Source organism: Pleurodeles waltl, chromosome 6 (genome assembly GCF_031143425.1).
Source record: "Pleurodeles waltl isolate 20211129_DDA chromosome 6, aPleWal1.hap1.20221129, whole genome shotgun sequence".
NCBI classification, from domain to species: domain Eukaryota; kingdom Metazoa; phylum Chordata; class Amphibia; order Caudata; family Salamandridae; genus Pleurodeles; species Pleurodeles waltl.
Window position 1 is genome coordinate 487,593,199 of NC_090445.1, and position 22,912 is coordinate 487,616,110.

At 42.8% G+C, this 22,912-nt stretch overlaps 1 protein-coding gene across 1 annotated transcript in view; it reads right to left on the minus strand.

Annotated features, from left to right (window-relative positions):
* Positions 1-22,912, minus strand: part of LAMB3 (laminin subunit beta 3) — a 179,172-nt gene that overhangs the window by 100,825 nt on the left and 55,435 nt on the right. Inside the window, exon 4 of the mRNA XM_069238627.1 lies at positions 5,852-5,966. Coding sequence (XP_069094728.1) covers positions 5,852-5,966 — 115 coding nt within the window. The remainder of the gene's footprint in view (positions 1-5,851; positions 5,967-22,912) is intronic.

The window sequence follows — 22,912 nt, forward strand, 5'->3', positions numbered from 1 at the left end:
CTGTGTAGATGGGCTTATGAGGATGGAGTTTCTCCTTTCCTCAATAAATAACTCAACATTTATTTGTGCCTCCTCGAGTTTACCAAAGTGTACTGCTACTTCGACAGTAGCTTTTAATCTATCTACTGTTACAATGCTAATTAGCAGCCCATTCTATAATTACTACCAACATTGTGCCAAAATGCACTCTTGTTGCTACTCTTGAGTGTGGTGTCGCTGAGAATCTTAAGTCCTAATAAACCAAGAGGCTACTCCACAAGGAATGTACAGCAGTCACACAGCAGCATCTAGAAAGAAAGTGACAGCTTAGGATTCCACTTTCCTTGTAAGCACAGGCTATCTTACTTACAGATATGTTTTGTACTACTGGCATATTAAGTGATGTACTGTGTTCTGGGGAGTATGTTTTGAGCATGTGAAGTATGGTGACCAGTGTTACAGTGTGAAGTAATATTGGATGGAGTGGAGTGGTGCTGTGAGTGTGATTGTATGGTGTAGTATTGTTTGTTTGATGTGATGCTATGTTGGATGGTATGAAATAGTATAGTGAGATGCAGTGTGATTTGAAGTAGGGTCATGGATGGTAATAAGAATGAAGTGAATTGTGGTCTTAGTGACTCAGTGGTGTGAAATTCTCTGACAAAGTATTTTGAGATATAGCGTGCTCTCTGTTGTCCTTGTGGTGTGTCTTGGATGGTGTGGTGTGGTATTTGCCAATCTAATGCCGTGTGGGATGATGTAAAGTTCTGTTGAATGGTATGCTGTACAAATGTGTGTTGTTTTGTGATGTGGTCTATTTTCATTTTGTGTTGGATTGTGGCTTGCTGGAGGGTAGTGTAGTGTGTTGTACGGTATGCTGTGATACCATCTGGTGAGTTGTTAGGGTGAGTTATGATGTGGTAGGGTATCCTTCTCCAAAGTGTGAGTTACGTTGTATATAGCCAGGGGCGTTGCGTAAAGTGGTCCAATGTTCCATTTGTAGGGCAGTATGGCGTGGAGTGATGTGATGCAGTCTCAAGAAGTGTGGAGTTAAATGGCACTGTAAAGAATTAAGTGGTCCTGTCTACTGTAATGTGGTGAGATATTATGTGGAATAGTTTACAGTGCTGTGCAATGGTGTGAAAAAATGGTATAAGGTGGTATGGTATATGGTCACTTCATACTGGAGCTGAACTGTGTTTTATAGCGTTGTATTGTGTGATCTGGTGTGATGTCCTGCGGTTTTATTTTGTGTGGAAAAATGTTGTGCGGTATTCCATTTTGTGTAGCCCTGAGGTGCTATATGTTTTGGTCCATGATGACGTGTTGGATGTTTTGATGTGGTGTTTCAGAGTGTGATGTGCTATTAGATCATGTAGATCATGTAATTAGTGATGCCTTGTGTGATATGGTAAGGTGAGAATTTGTTAGTGAACATTATGCAATACCGTTTGGTATAGTCCATATGGAATGTGTCATGTTAATAGAATGCTATAGTGTGGAAAGTTGTGGTGAGGTCCTGTGTGGTGGGATGTGAGGGAGCTGAGTGTGATACTGTACAATTTATGGAAGTGTGGAAGGGAATGGAGTGGTATATTGTGGTATGATGATGAGAGCTCAATGATGGTGATAAATGGCATCATATGGAAAGGTATAGTGAGAAAGGGTATAATGGGGGTGTTTCTTTGCATGGTGTGATGTGATGTTAGGTAGAAAGTGTGATATTTTATGGTGTAGAGCCATATGAACTGATTGTGGATATGTGGTTTTCAATCCAGTGTTGAGGGAAAAGTGGTCTACGGTTTTGTAGAAATTGTGTAGATAACAGTATCTACATGAAGTGAAAAAAGAGTGGGAAAACACTGAAACAGTTGGCATGTACAATAACTTTAATTGATATGCTGGAGAGGTATATGTGGGTGTCCAAGCACACATACATGTGTTCTAACATGCACAACAACACCACTTTCAATCAGATCCATTAACCTTATGAGCCCTTACTCCCCCACACCAATTTAAGAAAGCATTTGAGTATTGATGCTCTCCCTACTTCACTAATGCAACTCATTATAATTGGACATGCGTGATAGCAAGCACGTAGCTTGGATCAGATCACACCTACAGCATGCTCTCCCCACCATTTCCCAAGTCCAATTCAGATGATAGCCAACTTGCACAAAACCGTAACAGGAAGCACACTTACATACTTATGCAACACATTAACAACACATGCAGCAACCAACCAGCCATAACCGTGCCTGCCTCACACTATCCATTCCAAACACAAACTGACTCCTTTCTGTATGAGCTTCATACTGGAAATTATCTGTTTTCAGCATGCATTCACAGTCTACATAAGAGGCATGCATAACCGTCTAACATTCCCCTGTGAAAACCAGCTTTCGTGCCCACACTAACGCTCCTTGATACCTTTGTTGCCTAGCCTACACCAACCCTACTGATCTAAAATAGTTACGCAAGCACACACCAAAATTCTACGAGACCTGGCTTCCTTACATTTGCCCCATTTCTGTTGTGTTAGATCAATTAAGTGCAAGAGCAGAACAGTGGCAGCAGTCAGGCTGCACATGGCAAATAAACAGAGTGGTCAACACATTAGTAGACAGAACTGATTAGCTATGGAGAAAGAAATGTTGAGAGTCTGATCTGAATGACAGCTTGAACAGGAAAACATTTAACTAGCTGGCAAGAGGGAATAACATATGCAAGGATGTCTTTGCCTAGGCAAGAACAACAACAATGGTTTTAAGAGATCTTCCTGTTTTAGAACTACACAGACACATAAGTACACAACCCTTTAATGTTTCTTTGTTTTCATTGAAATGACAATCAGAGTGCACAGCGTGCTGACGTAATTTTAATGAAAACAAAGGTATAATGCCTTCAGCTGATTTCACTTTCCCTGCCTCTGTACTGAGGAGGCTACCTCAGCACCCCCGAGCACCGAGGCAGGCTGGAGAGGTATCATTGGAAATGGGAGAATCTCCCCTTTCTAATGGTAATCCTCCTACATCGATACCTGCTTGGGGACCACCCAAAGACAGCGATCTCCAAGCAGGGATCCACTCCACTAGACACCAGGGAGGGGGTTATTGTTTTGGCACAATTCAGTCTTTCTGCCTCCCTGGGGGACAGAAAGCGAACTAGGAAGCAGGGACTACATTTATTTATAATGTATGGGGTGGGAGCTGCCCAAAATGGGCATGCCAATGCCCCCACCCCAATTTAAGTGGGCACAGTTTTTCTGCCCACCTGAGGAGCAGATGGGCATAATTACCCGCGAAAGCCCACTAGACACCAGGGATTTTTTCTTTTCACATATTAGAGGGTTGAGGGCTGGCCACAATGGGCATGGCCATACCCCCACCCAAAATAAATGGGTCCTAAGTGTTTCTGCCCCCCCAGGGGTAAATGGAGGCAATAACCCCGGTCTGCCCACCAGGGGGGAGAAAGTCTACGAGGTACCAGGGATTTTTTTTTTTTTAAAGAAAAGCATGGGGTGGAGGCTGCCCAGATTGGGCCTGGCAATGCCCCCACCCCCAAAAATGAGCACAGTCTTTTTGCCTCCCTAGGGACAGATGGGGTAATTACCCCCGATCAGCTCCCCAGGGCAGGGGCAGGGCAGAAAGCCCACTAGGCACAAGGGATTGTTTTATTTTTATTTTTTTTTATAAAAGAGGGGTGGGGGCTGCCAACAATGGTCATGGTCATGCCCCCATCCAAAATAAATGAGGCTCAAGACTTTCTGTCCACACTCCCCCCACCGGGGGATAAAAAGGGGCAATAGCCCCAGCATCTGCTCCCCTGGGGGCGCAGAAAGCCTACTAGGATCCAACTGAGATCAATAGGCGGCTTCACGCAAGCGCTCTCATTATCCTTGGTTTGATCAGTTCCTGTCACAGCACTTGGCCCAGCCACAGCATTTTTATTGGCACAAGTGGGGCAATGCTTGGTGGAAGGAATTTTGTGGATTCCTGTAGATTCCACAAGTTTCCATCACATAAATATAGAGAAAATTAGTGATTTCAGGAAAAGTTTGAAGTTTGCATTCAGCTCATATCATCTTAGATTCCCATATGTGTCTAGTTTTGAAAAATGTACAGGTTGGCTATGTTTCCCTAGGTGCTGGCTGAGCTAGGGTCCAAAATCTAGAGCCACCCACATCGGAAAAAAAGGATCAGTTTTCAGTGGAAAAATGTGCCTCACACATGTGGCGTTTTGGGGCATTTCCTGTCACGGGCATTAGGCCTACTCACACAAGTAAGGTACCATTTTTATAGGGAGACTTGGGGGAATGCTGGGTGGATGGAACTTTGTGGCTCCCCTTAGATTCCGGACTTTGCATCACAGAAATGTGAGGAAAATATGTTCTTTGGGCAACTTTTGAGGTCTACAAATGATTCTGGGTGACAGAACCTGGTGAGAGCCCCACAGGTCACCCTATGTTGGATTGCCCTTCGTGTCCAGTTTACAAAAATGCACAGGTTTCCTAGGTTTTCCTAGCTGCCAGTTGAGCTAGAGCCCACAATCCACAGTTATGTATGTTGCAAAAAATGAGGCAGTCTTCAGTGGAAACGTGATTTGTCCATGTTGCATTTTGAGGTGTTTCATGTTGTGGGTAGTAGGCCTACCCACACAAGTGAGGTACCATTTGTATCAGAAAACTTGGGGAAACACAGATAGCAGAACAAGTGTTATTATCAATTGTCTTTCTCTGCATTTGTGCCTTCCAAATGTAAGACAATGTGTAAGAAAGAAGTCATTTTGAGAAATGCTCTCTTGTTCACATGCTAGTAGGGTACCCCAAAATTCAAAGATGTGCAAATAACCACTGCTTCTACATATCTTGTGTCCATTTTGGGAATACACAGGGTTCAATGATACCTTTTTTTCACTCTTTATATTTTGCCAAATGAATTGCTATATACGCAGTACACAATGAAAAGCCATTGCAAGGTGCAGCTCAGTTATTGGCTCTGCGTAGCTTGGGGTCTTAGAGAACCTACAAACCTTGCATATCCCTACAGCAATAAGAGTCCAGCAGATGTGGCAGTATATTGCTTTTGAAAATCTGCCTTAGTTAGAAAAGGTTACAGATTAAAAAGTAGTCATTAATGGCTAGTTTTTTTTCAACTCAATTTCAATCTTTTTCATTTCAACTGTTACATTATTTAGGAAAACCTCGAGGAATCTACACAAATGACCCCTTTCTGATTTCAGAATTTTGTCTACTTTTCAGAAATGTATGGCTTTCCAGGATCCACTATTGGTTTTATACCCATTTCTGTCACTATCTGCAAGGGGACTGAAAGCACAAAAATTGGGTATGTCCCAGTACAAAGCCAAAACTTTGTTGAAAAAATTGGTTTTCTGATTTTAGTCTGCCTGTTCCTGAAAACTGGGAAGATGGTTATTTTAGGACCACAACCCCTTTACTGATGACATTTGCGGAAAATAATAGATGCTTTCTTCTGCAGCACTTTTTTCCCATTTTTCCCCAAATACCCACATTTTAGCTGTATTTTGGCTAATTTCTCAGTCCCCTCCACTCCAATGCAATCCACAAACCCTGGGTACCTTTAGAATCCCCAGGATGTTGGGAAAAAGGGCACAAATTTGGCATGGATAGCTTACGTGGACAGAAAGTTATGAGTACCTAAGCAAGAACTACCCCAAATAGCCAAAAAAAGGCTTAGCATGGAGGGCGCCTTCTCAAGGTGGCACTGATAATACTCACCATGCGTTCCAAATTATTAATTAGAAAATGTAGCATTTTAATATCTGATTCTGACTGACAGTGTTCTTTTCCATTCCTTTTCTGCTCACCTTTGCATAGTCACACTTCACTTACCATTCTGAGACTGCCACCAGCGCAGGGGTCCAACAGTAGAAAGGACATTTGCCACTTCATGACTTAACTCGGTGTATGGCTGCCTCGAATCACACTTGCAGCACTTCATTTGCCACTAGAAAAAATTGGAGGAATACTTAGCACATCCTGGTTTAATTCAGAAGTGTACCCACATTTTTAAGTTTCATGGTGCAAGTTTAATAAATCAAATAGTCTTTCTCAATAAGTGTGAAGTCCAAATTTAGAAAGAAAAAGAGCAAATCTGCATTTTTAGCTCTACACCGAAGGACAGGTGCAGATGTACTACTTTTGGAAACTGTCAATCATTCCCACTAGCTGCATTGGTTCAGCTCATTGTAGACAGATACAATAACTGTGGGTGTCAGTGAAATGTTACATGGCCATGTTTCATTTCTTTTACAAAACAATTGCCCCTAGACATGTGAATTCAACAATGCTACCGACCAAATGGTGATTTACTCTAAACAATAATCAGGAAAAAGTTTCTTTGTTTAAAAAAAAAAAAACATTGTATATTAGCTCAGTGGGTGAGAGTGAAAACCGTGATCGGTGCTCTCTCATTGGTGATACACACACATGTGACAATAGTGATCAAAAGTGCATATCTAAAAACCAAAATAACACAGACTGTTCTTGGCTAATCAGAAATATAGATAAAGGTCTGTGATTTCAGTCAACGTTTTGATCTCTAATGAGATAATAGGATCATCATCAAGTCTCAAGATATAACAGAGAAGTTTGATCAAAAATGGACCTCGCAAAAGACCTAAGGGGTAAAACAAAGCTGACAAGCACTATGGCGTGATACCTGTGGATAATGCTCAAAACTCAAGGAGGACAACACCCGGAGCCAAATACAGGCATCCCCAAGCCGAGAGAGACAATGCTCCACTGCCTGATGTGCAGCGTGAGCCTCTCCACGCAAAAGTGCTTCCATGTGGGGCGCGAATACAAGAAAAATGGCATCCCAACGGTGAAGCAAACAGTGTCACCACAAGTGTCCACTTTACATGGAGAAGCTCACGCTGCACACCAGGCAATATGGCAATACCTCCCGAAGTTTTGGACCATTACTCTCAGGTATCACGCCCTAGGGACTACTCATTTTACATTAGTACAATTGTCCTTTCTTGATTGAGTTAGAATGTTTTTTTATAAATCTTTTGTACACGCATTCAATAGACTGTTACTATATAGTTAATTAAGGCTGAGAAATGCTAAAGTGGTGGTGGTGGTTTGCGTTCCCTCAAGTCACCCCTGCCCAGCAAGAGACGTTTTAAGGCATGGGCAAAGTGGACTCTGGCCCAGGGTGCCAGTCTTTCAGAGAGACCGCTGGTACTGCTCTGCAGAGTTTAGCACTGATGACCTTGAATAATTCTTAAACAGGTTGTTTTAAATACCGTTTCCTTTAATTTATTTTTATGTGTAACCATCTATTACAGACTTGTATTCATGGTTTGTGCAAGATCCATAAAAGATTCCTTTTAGATGAAAAGAGGAGCTCACATATGAGAAATCGAAGGGTGTCACAGAGAGTATTTGCAGAAATAATAGCGAGCGGCTGCTGTGTTACAATATTGAAAACATACATCACTATTCCTGAATATTACATGAACAAACATTTAGAACTTGGACGAGTGTGCCTCTGCACTGTCAGTGGCCTGGCCAAATAGGGCCTGAAAAAGCTGAAATTGCAACATAAATGTAAAGCTGTCCTGCACAGGGCCCCCAAATCCGTACGATGCCCATGTGTCCAGCCACAAGTCTTTGTAAAACTGTAAGGCAGGCGGCATAACTGAAATTTCAGTGCCCCCCTCGCCCTTATTTTCATGACACAGCTGCATGTGTCACAGTATCCCTCTTTCCCGATCCCTTGGAAAAACCCAGAGCTCAGGACTTCACAAGCCTGTTTTCAGAAATCAGTGTCTGGGTGGACATCTGCTCCTCCTTCCGAAGATAAGCGACCCAGTTAGTACGTGCCGTGCCGTAATGTGCTGTAGTTTAGGGCAGGTGTAAGAAATTGACGAGGACGTGGGAATTTTCCCTGGCAGCACAAATGGCTACAACGCAATAGTACATGAGCTGTACAAAACGTTCCAAGACAGCACACTGAAGCGGCACTGAAAGGCATGCAGACATGAATCAGACTACTGTGGTATAAATCTCCTGCCATATGCAAATATTATGATGGACTTTGGCCTACTCTGTTCACAGTATCCCATCAATAGCTTTTTTGAGGCAGGAGAAGTGGAAAGAAACCTGGTGGGTCTTTTTTGTTACATATAACACAAACATGAACATTCCACAACAGGATATGCGCCAATTGCTCCATGCATGTAAACGTGTAAATTGCGAGGTAGGTAGTTCACTTGGTTAAAGCGCCTACAGAGTGAAATGGTTACAACTGGAATCATTTCACGTTTATATCGGGGTAAGCCCTCTCAGCTTCATCGTCCAGAGGTCGATGGCATGATTTCTCTTTGGCCCAACTGCACTTAAATAGTTTTCTGGTGCAACTCCTTCTATGTGCCACAAGGACACAATTTGAAAATATGCGTAGGCTTAAAAATGAAAGGGTATGGCAATGCCGCCTTTGACACTAATGTGGTAATTAATGTGAAGTATTGGAGACGTTTTCATGTGGTGTACAGGCTGCACTGCGGGGCATGTCAGGAAGGCAAGTTCCTCAGTCGTCAGTGACTCCCAGAAATGATGACATAAGCTATTTAATGATCCAGACAATCCCTGTTACTGTTTAAAGGGGCCATCTGGTGAATGATGTCACAATAGGTTTCTAAAACCAAGTAGACATTTCCACACAAAGGCACAGTCTTGAATACACCGTTAGTAATTGTTAGAGATGCAACTATGCAATTCACGGCAAAGACGACGGTTTCTTCACACTGGATGGTTCGTTTAAACCGTATTGTCCACGTAATTCACACACCCGCGGGAAAAGGTCTCAGCTCTATGCACTTACAAACGATATCTGAACGCCCTATAATCTTTTGGGCGTCTCTTATTTTGCAGACTGGACGTTACTTTTGAGGAATTTAGCAGCAATAAATTGTCTGCTTTCGGCTTTTATTTGAGTCTCGTTTCAAGGCAGTATAATACTGCTATTGGAATGCTCCATTTGGCAATGCATTACTTTGCTTCAAAGCAAAGGCAAGCCGACATTGTATATTAGACTTCTTACATTTTTTAGGCCTAACTCTGGAGAGATTACTCTACACATAAAATTGCGTGTAGCAATCTGCCGCGCCGCTTTCCTGTAACACGGTACGCTGTTTCCCTGGTAGCGTCTAGGGGGTTGCCTCGCAAGCACTGCCTGAGGCAGGCCTTCCCGTCATGTGTGGCTGCGGAGGCAAACAGCTAAGTGGGTGAAAGGTTACTGGGTGAGCAGTCACTGTGTACAAAGGTCATCTTTACCGTTCCATGCAAAGTTCATTCCACCGGTGGGTAACTCAGAAGGCCATGAATAGCATCAGTGTGTACAAGTGAAAAAGGTAAGGGGGGCTGTTACTCGTCCCAGCTCTTGTAGCAATGTACTCAGAAATATATTCTAAGGGAAAATAAACGTTTGCCTAATGGAGTAAAAAAGACAAAATTGTGTTTTAGATGATTTGTTGTTAGGAGCATACAGAACGTTTACAAAGGAAAGCATTTATAAATGGTAGGCACAGGGACAGAAATAGACAACTAGCATCCATTGTTAATTATTTCATATTTTTTATTATACTTCTATTTATGTAGGTAATAAAGATGCTAAATTGTTTAGCTGATTCAAATAATTGAAAAAGAGAAACAAGCGGTTAGTTATTGGTAGACAGCAGTCTAAAAGTATCATGAGACACAAGGTGCAAACAGGTAAAAACTGTGCATTAATTAACTTTTGATGGCAATTCAGAGAGGATGAGAAGGGTGTGACCTGCTAAAAGTATATTTGTGGGATTGTTATTTTGGTCAGAGTTGGATACTGATACAACAAAGTTTTGTGATCCTATTGTTCTGAAAAATAATACCAAGATTCAACGAGTTATTTGCAATGCAACAGGTCTCGCATTTTCTTGAGTTAGAGGTATTGGCATAGTAAGTTCAGAACTGGACTTTTCTTGCAATATAAATGCTCAACCTTGCCTCATAATTTTGTCTGTTCCTGCCATGTTTTAGTGGTCACTGGCGGCTACTGACATCAGAAATCACAAGCCCTTGAGGAGAAATGAAAAGATGACTGCACTACCTCGAGTTGTGTAAATGTCAACAAAAATTGGAAAATAGGACTGGAAAAGTATTTTTCTTTTCATGTAACAAAATGAAAAGTATTGCAAGTATTTTTGCCTCCATTTCAATAAAGCTCTAATGAAGTTAACAATAGCAGAGCAGCGTGAGAAGATGTATAGCCCCAATAAAAAAGATAAGCAATGCCCTATGGGCAATGTCTTGAGTGCTGGCATGGAGGGGCCCTGGAGAGGCTAGGCAAGTTTCACATCATTGCTTCTAGGTTTAGTTACGTTATACCAGAAAGGGGATATTGAGGATTTCGCAAACAGTGAGCCTAATGTTTAGGCCCGGTTGTTTCTTTTGTAAAATAAGCTTATTTTAGGAGCCTGAGGTAAATGAGGACTACACTGGAATAAAGCCAAAACAAATGACAGCGGCATGGGAGGAGGTGGGAGGAACAGAATGCTGCAACAAAACGCAGGCAGCTACCAGCCTAAAACACCCACAGTGAAAAGTGAGCAACCAAGAAATAACAAAAGTAGTCCGTCATAGCAACAGATAAAGAAAGCAAAGTAGAATAATACAGTAGTTGGTCACTGCTCTGAACCAGAAAAAGGAGGGAGAAAAACGGCTGAAATGACCACTAGCGAGCAAGAATTTTTTTAAAGGACATTGCAATCAACAAATAAAATTGCTTTAAGCCATAAGAAGTATACTAAAAGTATACACAAGATTGAACCCTTTCACTCATCCTAAAAATGGCTAATGCAACGTTTTGGTAAACAGACAGACAAAACTTTCACATTTTCTTTGAAACAAGAGAAGAAAATATGCCTTCATTTCTTACATTAAACATTTACTTTGCATTGCTACTTAATACCTATCCAATTTATATAAATGAAGGAGATATGCATTACATATGAAAAACACAGATTTGCTTAATACACAACACAGCCATAAGTCTGCAGTACTCTATAGAACAATATTGTCTGGCCTTGACAAACTGAAGATGGTTAAATACTTTTATTATTTTTATTTCAAGCATACATCACAAAAATAAAAGAAGAATAAAAATAAACAATTCTTCTGCTTAATCATGGTGGCCTTTTGCTTGCAATAGAAAAAATAATTTGAAAAAAATAAATATGCATATCATTTTAATAGAACAGTAAGGGTGCTTCCTAGAAGGCAAGTGTATTTAACAGCCACAAAAACTCTTTTTTTGATTTTATTGCACAGCACAAAAAATATGATTGATATTGGTGCAAAGAAAAGGTACTGTTGGCTTTAAATTACTATAACCTTAAGTCACACACCAGGACGACACAAAGCATTAAAAAACAAGCATTTGCAATGCAATAGATCTCACATTTGTGAGAGTTAGAGCTATTGGCGTTGTAAATAACAATGTCTTTTATCTACGTGTTTTGGTTTGAAGTGTAGTGGATGTATGTCATGTGCAACAGCAACACTCCCAGGCTTGTCGCTGCAGGAGAGAGGACACAACAAGGCTGCCATCTTGGGAGTGTTTTTGCCTCATTCCGACAGACTGGCTGTGATAGCCCAGAGATGCAACCCTTTCTACTGTGTTTACTTAAATTTTTATGGCACCAAACAAGCCACGAAGAGGCACCTTTGTGGCATTTAACCCAGAGAATGGGGGGGTCAAAAGAGTTAGGATCAAAGAAAAGGGGGGAGCCATATATTTCTGTGTTAAACTTTTAAAGGAATTATTCCTTTACATTGGCAATAGCAGCCTAACTTTTAAAAAAATGGATTGTATACAACGAGAAAAACAGAAGAGGCAGCTTGACTGAACAGGAGGCTTCTAATGTGTGCAGGTTGTTGAAACGGAGCTTCAGCTGTAGATGGGCCAACAGGATAGGTTCCAGAGGTACAACATCTGTGACCTTGGGTCAGTGTTTTAAATGGAAATACAGAAGGGCCAGTACTCTGTATGCATTTAAAGCACTGCTTTGAGTTAATAGTCTCATGACAGCCCTCGGCTCAGGACTGGACTGTGTGAATTGTAATATTGAATACAATATTATGAGACATGGTGAGGCACATTCTGTTCCATCATTTTTAGCTTGACTGTGCCATCACAGGCTGGGACAAACCATGTGAGAATTAATTTGACCCAGCGATTAAATGGAGATTCTGTTGTTACAGTTGGGCCAGGGAGGGGTGCAATTTTCAGCTCCTCGGCCAAAATAGAACTGTGCCAAAAGTGCAGTCCCCATATAGATTTTTAAGGTAAAATGGCAATAATTTCACCTAACCACTGGGTGACTCCATAAGGCACCTTCCTTACACCACCGGGCTTGGTTAAACCATATACCCTGTGAAGGATACAGCATTAGTGTACTTCCGATGTGTAGTTGTAGAACACACAGTGAGAATAAGCTAAGACAGTCATGTCCCTCTCAGGCAGTGACTCAGCTCTGACCTCTCTTACATTCAAAGAAAATGTCCAGAAATAGTCTGGTCATGTGACAGGAATATTTGTGTGTTTTGTAGATGCCGTGAACCGCTGCTCTGAAACAGATCAATGGTGTGGTGATACTTGGAGAGGATGCATCCAAGTCTATGAAGCATAAATAGATGTTGCACCATCCATAAATTTCCAGTGACTCACAAGTCATAAATAGGAATCATGGATTACTTTAGAGAAAAAATTAACTCCTGTGTTGGAAACCTAGACTGCATCATGTATACGTAGTGAGGTCGTAAAGATGCATTCCTCTTCATAATCCTATCAAACAAGTAATGTAATAACAATAATAATAAAATTATAACTATCACTTATGTAGCCCACATTAAGCATGCGGTGTCTCCTCTTCGTGCATGTTACTAAGAGGAAGGGCCACTGGAAAGATGCAGTTCTGTGACTGGCATATTCCTCAGAGAGGCAGATCCAGTGCAGAGGTCATCTGGTCACTTTTTAGTTGCTGGCTCTTGTGGTCTGGTCATGCATTAAACTTGCACTTATAAGGATACATCTTTGCTCAGACCGTACTAATGTGTGTTAAATGTCAAAACAGCAAAATAATGTTACCACTGATTGTGCAGCATTAAGCAGCATAATTTGTACTTTCCAGCCACAAAATTGAGGCACCTCTGCCACATAATTTTGCCCTCCATTTGCTGTATAATTCCAGAGGCCCTGAAAATAGGTGATACAGATGCACAGCACATGAGGTAGGCAAATACATGTGTTGAAGCATTTATTACAAATCAGTACAGAAGGTAGTATATGGCACTGTCCCACCAGCAGTGTGATGTTAATATCTCATTCCCTAAGTAGTTTCTCCTGTTTCCAGCTGACATATAAAATCCTGAAAAACTACATGGCATCTCACAGAAAACCATGACAAGACATGACTCCAGGACAAGGAAAGGACCAAGAGACAGACACAAGATGAAACATATATTTTCTTCCTCCTGTTTGTTTTGTACACTTTTGCCTTCTGTATGGCATCATCTGAAGCTGTGGCACCCCTTCCGCTGGGTCATGAAAGTTTTCACTAACTAGGATAGTTGTGGTCTGGGCTCAGTGTGTTAATTCAGTGACGCCCGGTCTCTTCCATGCAGTGATGTGTGATATATCATTCAAAGGCTCAGGTGGTATCAATCTGGATGATGAAAGGCCAAGCTAGCCCCTCGGGGAATCAAACATTTAATTCTTGCTGCCACACAGATCTTTGCGGATGACACATTAGCCCTGTGGGCTCCCTTAGTCCACATTCAGGCTACCTTCACTTAAATGCTGGGACCTAAAGTTTCAAATATTTGTAATGTGAACAAAATGAGTGATGCAATTATGTAAAAAAAAATAAAACAATTGATCTACACTATTTCAATTGTCTAGGGTATTTCCACCGTGGCCCTCAGTGAGTCATATTATAAAAACCTATCAATGCTGTGCCAGCGACAAATCTGGACTCGTGGTAGCATCTACTTGTAGTCTTTCTTTGTTGTCTTATGCAAAAAAAGACTTCAGACACAACACATTTGGGTTACATAAGTATAAGCAGTGGCTGGTTCTGGTGGCCATAGTTTGTGAAATAACAGTTCTCCTGTTTAAAACATCCCCTGCCATGTGAAGCCTGTTAGACCTGGCATCTTTTGGCATGCTTCCCTCATCTCTTTGCCACCTGTTCTCCTGTTTTTATGATATGCTGGACTCTGTTTTTGCTAGGCTATTGTCTTTATGAAATTTACCACTGCTGATCAGTGCTTAAGTGCAAGTGCTCTCTGTATAAATAGTATTGGTGATTTGGTTTACCTATGACTGGCATAAAAAAATGAGTTATTCCCAGTCTGCCCCCACACATACCAGACAAAGAACCCTAGGGGAGAGGATGTGGTGTAAGGGCCTGAACTGCCTACTTTGGAGCTGGGGAACACAGTTCGAGTCTCGGTGTCGACTCAATATCCTGTGATTTTGGGCAAATCACTTAATCTCCCCTTGTTACCAAAAATTAATGCATTCTTGTGTAATGTAATCAGTGCGCATGTAAAGAACTGTGAAACCTTTTTATCACACTAACTGAACTCTATTTCAAGAGGCCCAATTTACATCCAAAGGCTAGATGTGTTTTTGCTATCAAGCTTGAGGATGTGAAGTGCCTGGGTCTGGAGTAACAACTCCTTTTCCACCATTTTGGAGACATCTTTCATCATCTTCTTGCTTACCTTGAACTAACCTATGTGCTTGGTTGGCGACCCTATGGAGGTTATCAAAAGCACAAGCTATTGCCTAGTGTTTAACTCTACTCTACTCAGTTGGTTAATGCACCCACTGTAGAGAACAAGAATGGCACAGATTACAATCCTGACATAGCTTTTTCACCTCTTCATCTCTGCAAGGTCGATGAAAATGAATTATAGCGATTTTGTTACGAATGGCACCTGCTTTGCAGCGCTATAAAATGGCAGAACCTGTATTACCAAGAGCTATATTTAAAAAATGAGTTTTCCCAGACTGCTCCAACACACAGCAGACAAAGAACTCTAGGGTAGAGGATGTGGCATAAGGGCCAGAGCTCCCTACTTTGGAGCTGGTGAATTCGGATCAAGTCTTGGTGCCAACTCAACATCCTGTGATTCTGAGCTTCTTCTCCCCTTCCTATCAAAAATGAATGTGTTCTTGTGTAATGTAACAGGTGCTCATATAAAGCGCTGTCACACCTTTGTATCAAGTACGCGCTATACAAAACTACAGAAAAATTAATAAAGCGCTCCAATACCTTTGTGTCAAGTTCACGCTACATGAAACTGAAAAACAAACAGTAAGATGCCCGAAAACAAGGAAGAGAAAGAAAATAACATACGCCTTAAGCGCAAAGCGGTGAGCCAAAAGATAAGAAGGGGGTACCGGGCAAGCGGCCATGGTAGCACAGGAGTTAACAAGCGGGAGGAGGGTGATTGGGAGGTGGGACAAGCAGGAATAGGGCATGTGGTAGTGCAATTTCATCGCTGTGGATGAAGCAATAGGGTGTATGTACAGTGCCCCTGAGCTCAGCATTGTAAGTACACTGACTGACAGGAGAAGGAAACCAAGATAAAAAAAAGTCCCCCAAAGAACAGATAAACACAAAAGCATAATTATACAGTAGTTAGTCCCTACTCCCAAAGAGAAAAAGGAGGGACAAAGAGGCATGGCTGACCACTAGCAAGCAAGGATTTGTAAATGACACTGAGACGAACAAAGCAAATGGCTTTAAGCCCAAAGAAGTAATTAGACTAAAAGATTGCGGGGCCATACGCTTACGCTTGACCTAAAAGTATTAAGAAAAAAACATTTGCAATGTATGCTTATTACGTTTGTAGATGGCTGTGTACAGGTGGTTAGCCAAAAGGCTATCACTCACAGTGCAAGCGAGCCAATAGATGAAGTGGACTGATCCATTTACTAATGCTGTATGTACTAGTGACAGGATGCAAAATTGAATAACAGTTTAACATACCAATGGACAGGGGGCTTACCAAAAACCTCCTCTATGTGTGAATGTGTGTGTGTATATATATATATATATATATATATATATATATATATATATATATATGTATATATATATATATATATATATATATATGTTCGTAATGGATCTTTTTATAAACAATTGCAGAAAATATACCTAAATCCACTTTTGCAAAACAAAAAGTAGCCAAGAATCAGCTCATCCCTTCCTCAAATATAACATGAAAGATTGCTAAACTTTCCCTGCCATGTAATAATAAGAAGTCAGACCACCTGAAAAACAGAAGTCCTGCTATCCAAAAGGACTCTTTGTAGGAGGCTGGACTGGCTTGTAGTGAGTACCAAGGGGTACTTGCACCTTGCACCAGGCCCAGTTATCCCTTATTAGTGTATAGGGTGTCTAGCAGCTTAGGCTGATAGATAATGGTAGCTTAGCAGAGCAGCTTAGGCTGAACTAGGAGACGTGTGAAGCTACTACAGTACCACAAGTGTCACTTGCACAATATCATAAGAAAACACAATACACAGTTATACTAAAAATAAAGGTACTTTATTTTTATGACAATATGCCAAAGTATCTTAGAGTGTACCCTCAGTGAGAGGATAGGAAATATACACAAGATATATATACACAATAGCAAAAATATGCAGTATAGTCTTAGAAAACAGTGCAAACAATGTATAGTTACAATAGGATGCAATGGGGAAACATAGGGATAGGGGCAACACAAACCATATACTCCAAAAGTGGAATGCGAACCATGAATGGACCCCAAACCTATGTGACCTTGTAGAGGGTCGCTGGGACTATTAGAAAATAGTGAGAGTTAGAAAAATAACCCTCCCCAAGACCCTGAAAAGTGAGTGCAAAGTGCACTAAAGTTCCCCTAAGGACAAAGAAGTCGTGTTAGAGGAATAATGCAGGAAAGACACAAACCAACAATGCAACAACTGTGGATTTCCAATCTAGGGTACCTGTGGAACAAGGGGACCAAGTCCAAAAGTCACAAGCAAGTCGGAGATGGGCATATGCCCAGGAAATGCCAGCTGTGGATGCAAAGAAGCTTCTACTGGACAGAAGAAGCTGAAGTTTCTGCAGGAACGAAAAGGGCTAGAGACTTCCCCTTTGGTGGACGGATCCCTCTCGCCGTGGAGAGTCGTGCAGAAGTGTTTTCCCGCCGAAAGAACGCCAACAAGCCTTGCTAGCTGCAAATCGTGCAGTTAGCGTTTTTGGATGCTGCTGTGGCCCTGGAGGGACCAGGAGGTCGCAAATTGGACCAGGAGAGAGAGGGGACGTCGAGCAAGACAAGGAGCCCTCTCAGCAGCAGGTAGCACCCGGAGAAGTGCCAGAAACAGGCACTACGAGGATGCGTGAAACAGTGCTCACCCGAAGTCGCACAAAGGAGTCCCACGTCGCCGGAGACCAACTTAGAAAGTCGTGCAATGCAGGTTAGAGTGCCGTGGACCCAGGCTTGGCTGTGCACAAAGGATTTCCGCCGGAAGTGCACAGGGGCCGGAGTAGCTGCAAAAGTTGCTGTTCCCAGCAATGCAGCCCAGCGAGGTGAGGCAAGGACTTACCTCCACCAAACTTGGACTGAAGAGTCACTGGACTGTGGGGGTCACTTGGACAGAGTCGCTGGATTCGAGGGACCTCGCTCGTTGTGCTGAGAGGAGACCCAAGGGACCGGTAATGCAGCTTTTTGGTGCCTGCGGTTGCAGGGGGAAGATTCCGTCGACCCACTGGAGATTTCTTCGGAGCTTCTGGTGCAGAGAGGAGGCAGACTACCCCCACAGCATGCACAAGCAGGAAAACAGTCGAGAAGGCGGCAGGATCAGCGTTACAGAGTTGCAGTAGTCGTCTTTGCTACTATGTTGCAGGTTTGCAGGCTTCCAGCGCGGTCAGCAGTCGATTCCTTGGCAGAAGGTGAAGAGAGAGATGCAGAGGAACTCGGATGAGCTCTTGCATTCGTTATCTAAAGTTTCCCCAGAGACAGAGACCCTAAATAGCCAGAAAAGAGGGTTTGGCTACCTAGGAGAGAGGATAGGCTAGCAACACCTGAAGGAGCCTATCAGAAGGAGTCTCTGACGTCACCTGGTGGCACTGGCCACTCAGAGCAGTCCAGTGTGCCAGCAGCACCTCTGTTTCCAAGATGGCAGAGGTCTGGAGCACACTGGAGGAGCTCTGGACACCTCCCAGGGGAGGTGCAGGTCAGGGGAGTGGTCACTCCCCTTTCCTTTGTCCAGTTTCGTGCCAGAGCAGGGCTAAGGGGTCCCCTGAACCGGTGTAGACTGGCTTATGCAGAATTGGGCACATCTGTGCCCAACAAAGCATTTCCAGAGGCTGGGGGAGGCTACTCCTCCCCTGCCTTCACACCATTTTCCAAAGGGAGAGGATGTCACACCCTCTCTCAGAGGAAGTTCTTTGTTCTGCCATCCTGGGCCAGGCCTGGCTGGACCCCAGGAGGGCAGATGCCTGTCTGAGGGGTTGGCAGCAGCAGCAGCTGCAGTGAAACCCCAGGAAGGGCAGTTTGGCAGTACCAGGGTCTGTGCTACAGACCACTGGGATCATGGAATTGTGCCAACAATGCCAGGATGGCATAGAGGGGGCAATTCCATGATCTTAGACATGTTACATGGCCATATTCGGAGTTACCATTGTGAAGCTACATATAGGTAGTGACCTATATGTAGTGCACGCGTGTAATGGTGTCCCCGCACTCACAAAGTTCAGGGAATTGGCTCTGAACAATGTGGGGGCACCTTGGCTAGTGCCAGGGTGCCCTCACACTAAGTAACTTTGCACCTAACCTTTACCAGGTAAAGGTTAGACATATAGGTGACTTATAAGTTACTTAAGTGCAGTGTAAAATGGCTGTGAAATAACGTGGACGTTATTTCACTCAGGCTGCAGTGGCAGGCCTGTGTAAGAATTGTCAGAGCTCCCTATGGGTGGCAAAAGAAATGCTGCAGCCCATAGGGATCTCCTGGAACCCCAATACCCTGGGTACCTCAGTACCATATACTAGGGAATTATAAGGGTGTTCCAGTAAGCCAATGTAAATTGGTAAAATGGTCACTAGCCTGTTAGTGACAATTTGAGAGAAGTGAGAGAGCATAACCACTGAGGTTCTGGTTAGCAGAGCCACAGTGAGACAGTTAGGCATCACACAGGGAACACATACCTATAGGCCACAAACTTATGAGCACTGGGGTCCTGACTAGCAGGGTCCCAGTGACACATAACAAACATACTGAAAACATAGGGTTTTCACTATGAGCACTGGGCCCTGGCAAGCAGGATACCAGTGAGACAGTGAAAACACCCTGACATACACTCACAAACAGGCCCTTAGTGGGGGTAACAAGGCTAGAAAGAGGCTACTTTCTCACACTCTTCAAGCAGGAAGTATGATGTTTTTGTAGACCACACACATGAAAAATGTGCTGGAATTCCCATTAACACACTGAGGGCCGGCTTTAGGGCAGTGCGACTGGTGCGGCTTCACTGGGAGCTGACCTGAAGGGGGCACTGAACTCAAGGGGCGGGTGCTGCATTTAGCAATAATTTAAGATTTAAAAGTACTTTTTGCAGAGTTCCTTGTGCATCCAGCTTTCAGGCAGCAATAAAAATATCACGCTTTTGATTAATATGCCTGCTAGAGAGAGATAGAGTGAGAGAGATAGAGTCTTGTCTAGTGGCAGTTTTGACTCGCCATAAAGTCGCGCAGAGGGTTAATACGCCTGCTGTAAAAAACCTATCAGTTTTTAATGTGAATGACTGAGTGGATTAGTAAAGCCAGCCTTTACTAACACTTTAAAACAAATGAACTGTATGTGAGAGGGGGGATATAGAGAAATTAGGGGCACTTTTGCAGGGCGATAAGGAGGGAATCCGAGAAGGAGGCCATGGGGAGAGGGAGGGTGCCAAAAAAGATTATTGCACCAGGCACCCCCAGTGCTAAAGCAAGCCTTGAACCTGCTAAGTCACAATTCTCACCAGCTGAATGTTCTACCTGATACGATTGAGTAGTGGTCATGTGTTTCAGAGCTGTGGAATTCATATCTTCATTACAGGTGAAAGCTCTTCAGTTGGTTCAGAGCGTTAGCTAGGGAAGATATTCTTCTGAAGAGACCATTTGAAACAGTCCTCAATTATAAAACAAAATGGTGTCTGACACTGCCGATTGTAGGAGAAAACTGATGCCTACTTCAAGATGTCTGCTAAATTCAAAATTGGTGGCTCATGTGGAAGAAATATGGCAAAACGTCAGAGTGTGCATCAAAGGAATGTTAATGTGTGGCCGTACTGTAAATTATTCAAAGTTCACACTGAAATAAAACTGAATTATTTGATGAAAGCTAATAATATATTGAGTGAGTTTTGGAATAAGAACAGCTAACAAAATTACGGCATCACTGTTCCAGATTCTCTGGAGTAGCATAATAAAAATCAGAACCGAAGTGCTCAGGTATATCATTTTTTACACAGCTGTATTATATTGAAAGGACTGGGATGAGGGCAGATCAGACTGCCTTTGAGCCAAGGGCTGACACCTGAAGAAGACTTTACTAAACCCGGAAGATCTCAATGTTATTGCCCAAAATTTCAAGGGAGGTGCACATTTGAGGAAATAGTAAGCAAATGCAGTGCACATTTACAAAATGACCCAGTGATCCTCAATGGCTTAAAAGAACTACGTGAGGCCTCACTCCACCCAATATTAGTGATCAGTATTTGACTAATCACAGATCTGGAAGAGGGCGCTCAGTCGACTGAAGAGAACCATCCAATGTGCCACACTTCCTGCCAATGATGCAGTCACACACAATGCAGAAGAGGCAGGAAGTGGTAACAAAGGCAACTAATGGATCAACTTCAAGCCATCAAAGTACAACATTGAAGCCAGACAGAAAACTTATTTTCACAGAATATTTTTTGGGAAAGCTTCCTACATCCATGGCTGATCAAGGCGCCTCATCCTAAGACATCACCCTAGAAATGATACTGAAAGAACTGCCATCCCAAAGAACATTTATGGCCTCAGTTGAAGATACCACTATAAAACAGTCAGCAGATATGCTCTCCGTTAGGTTGGATATCGGTTCTTTTCACATACACCTACAAGGGACTGAAAATAAAGTAATATTATTGCAGGTCAAATTGAAGATAGCAGTTATGACTGACCATTGGCATAATTAAACAACGATTGTGGAGCTAGATGTCAAAATTCACTGAGACAATATTCATTTTTCTGGCACACCCAAAAAGCTGGAAGGCAACAATACGATAACTTTTCAAACTCACTTCACTCCAGAAATTAAAAATGTCTGAACCCTCATTGGAACTGCAGTGTGGCAATATGCTTTTAATCCGACACTTTGTAGGGGAAGAAGAGCCTCATTAAGTAATTGCATGCTTCTACAGACACCAATACACACCCCTGATTATCACAGAGGCAAAGCAATGTGGGCTTTTTATATATTGTGGTCATCATATTTATTGTTTACAAGATTTCTAAGAAGAAACTCTCCACAAACACAAAAGATTCATGATGCTGAGACGCCAGCCTTAGGAAACTAGGCCCCCTTTTATGGTTTGTTGGATCCTGTGACAATGCTCAGCATTTATGGAATATGATGTCCTGAGCTAGGTTCTGTAGACCCACTTGGCAACTCTGAAATGGACATTACACAGGGGGGTGGAAACCAGGATCCATGGCCATGCCAACAGGATATGCCAGATCCTGAACTGCCAGATGAAATTACAAGGCTGTCGGAAGTGACCAGACAATGGTCCTCATTTACCCCATTATCAACAGATACTGAAATATCCCAACAGAGAGTTAGATGGTCATTCACCTACCCCACACCAAAGATCATATTAGCAACCAGACAATAAACACTGTAGCCTGATCACATATAGATCACTCCTTGCTAAGCCTCTATAAACACTATCCTCCCATTGGATTATCTATTTCACTTGACTCTAGTACACTTGGACTAAAACAACCCAGATTAGTTGAAACACCAACAAATGAATGAATGTATGATGGAACCACGCATTCTGGAAACAACTGCCAGAATGACCGCGTTGTTACCATGCATGCCTTTACCACGCATGCCCTTACAATTATTTTTTGTTGTAAAAGCATGCCTAGTAAAGGCATGTGTGGGAACAGCATTTGTGGCTCTATCATACCACCCCGCGTCCCACTCTGAGGCCCAAAAGTACCCCGCTGCAAACAAAATTAATTAGCCCAACCCCCCACCCACCCCAAGCCCTTAATCCACCCCACTCCTAAAACCTTTCAAAAAATAGCGCGAACCCCCTACCTCAAAATGCTCAACCTGCCCACCCACCTGACGCTCCTAATCCATCCCACCGATAAAACCTAAAAAAAAAAATGCAACCCCCTTCCCTAAAATACCCAACCACACTCCCGCCCCTAAAAAATAAATTAGCCCAACCCCCACTCAACCCAAGACCTTAATCCACCCCACCGCTAAAACCTAAACAAAAATAGCGTGACCCCTACCCTAAAATGCCCAATGCCCCGCCCACCCTAAGCCCTTAATCCACCCCACCCCTCAAACCTTGAAAAAACATAGTGCAACCCCTACCCTAAACTTCCCAACCCCACAACCCACCCCAGCTCTTAATCCACCCTCACACCTAAAACCTGAAAAAAAGCATGCCCCCTACCCTAAAATATCCACCCCGCCCCTAAAAAAAAAAATATTAGCCCAACCCCCCACCCACCCCAAGCCCTTAATCCACCCCACGCCTAAAACCTTGAAAATAAAACAGCGTGACCCCATACCCTAAAATG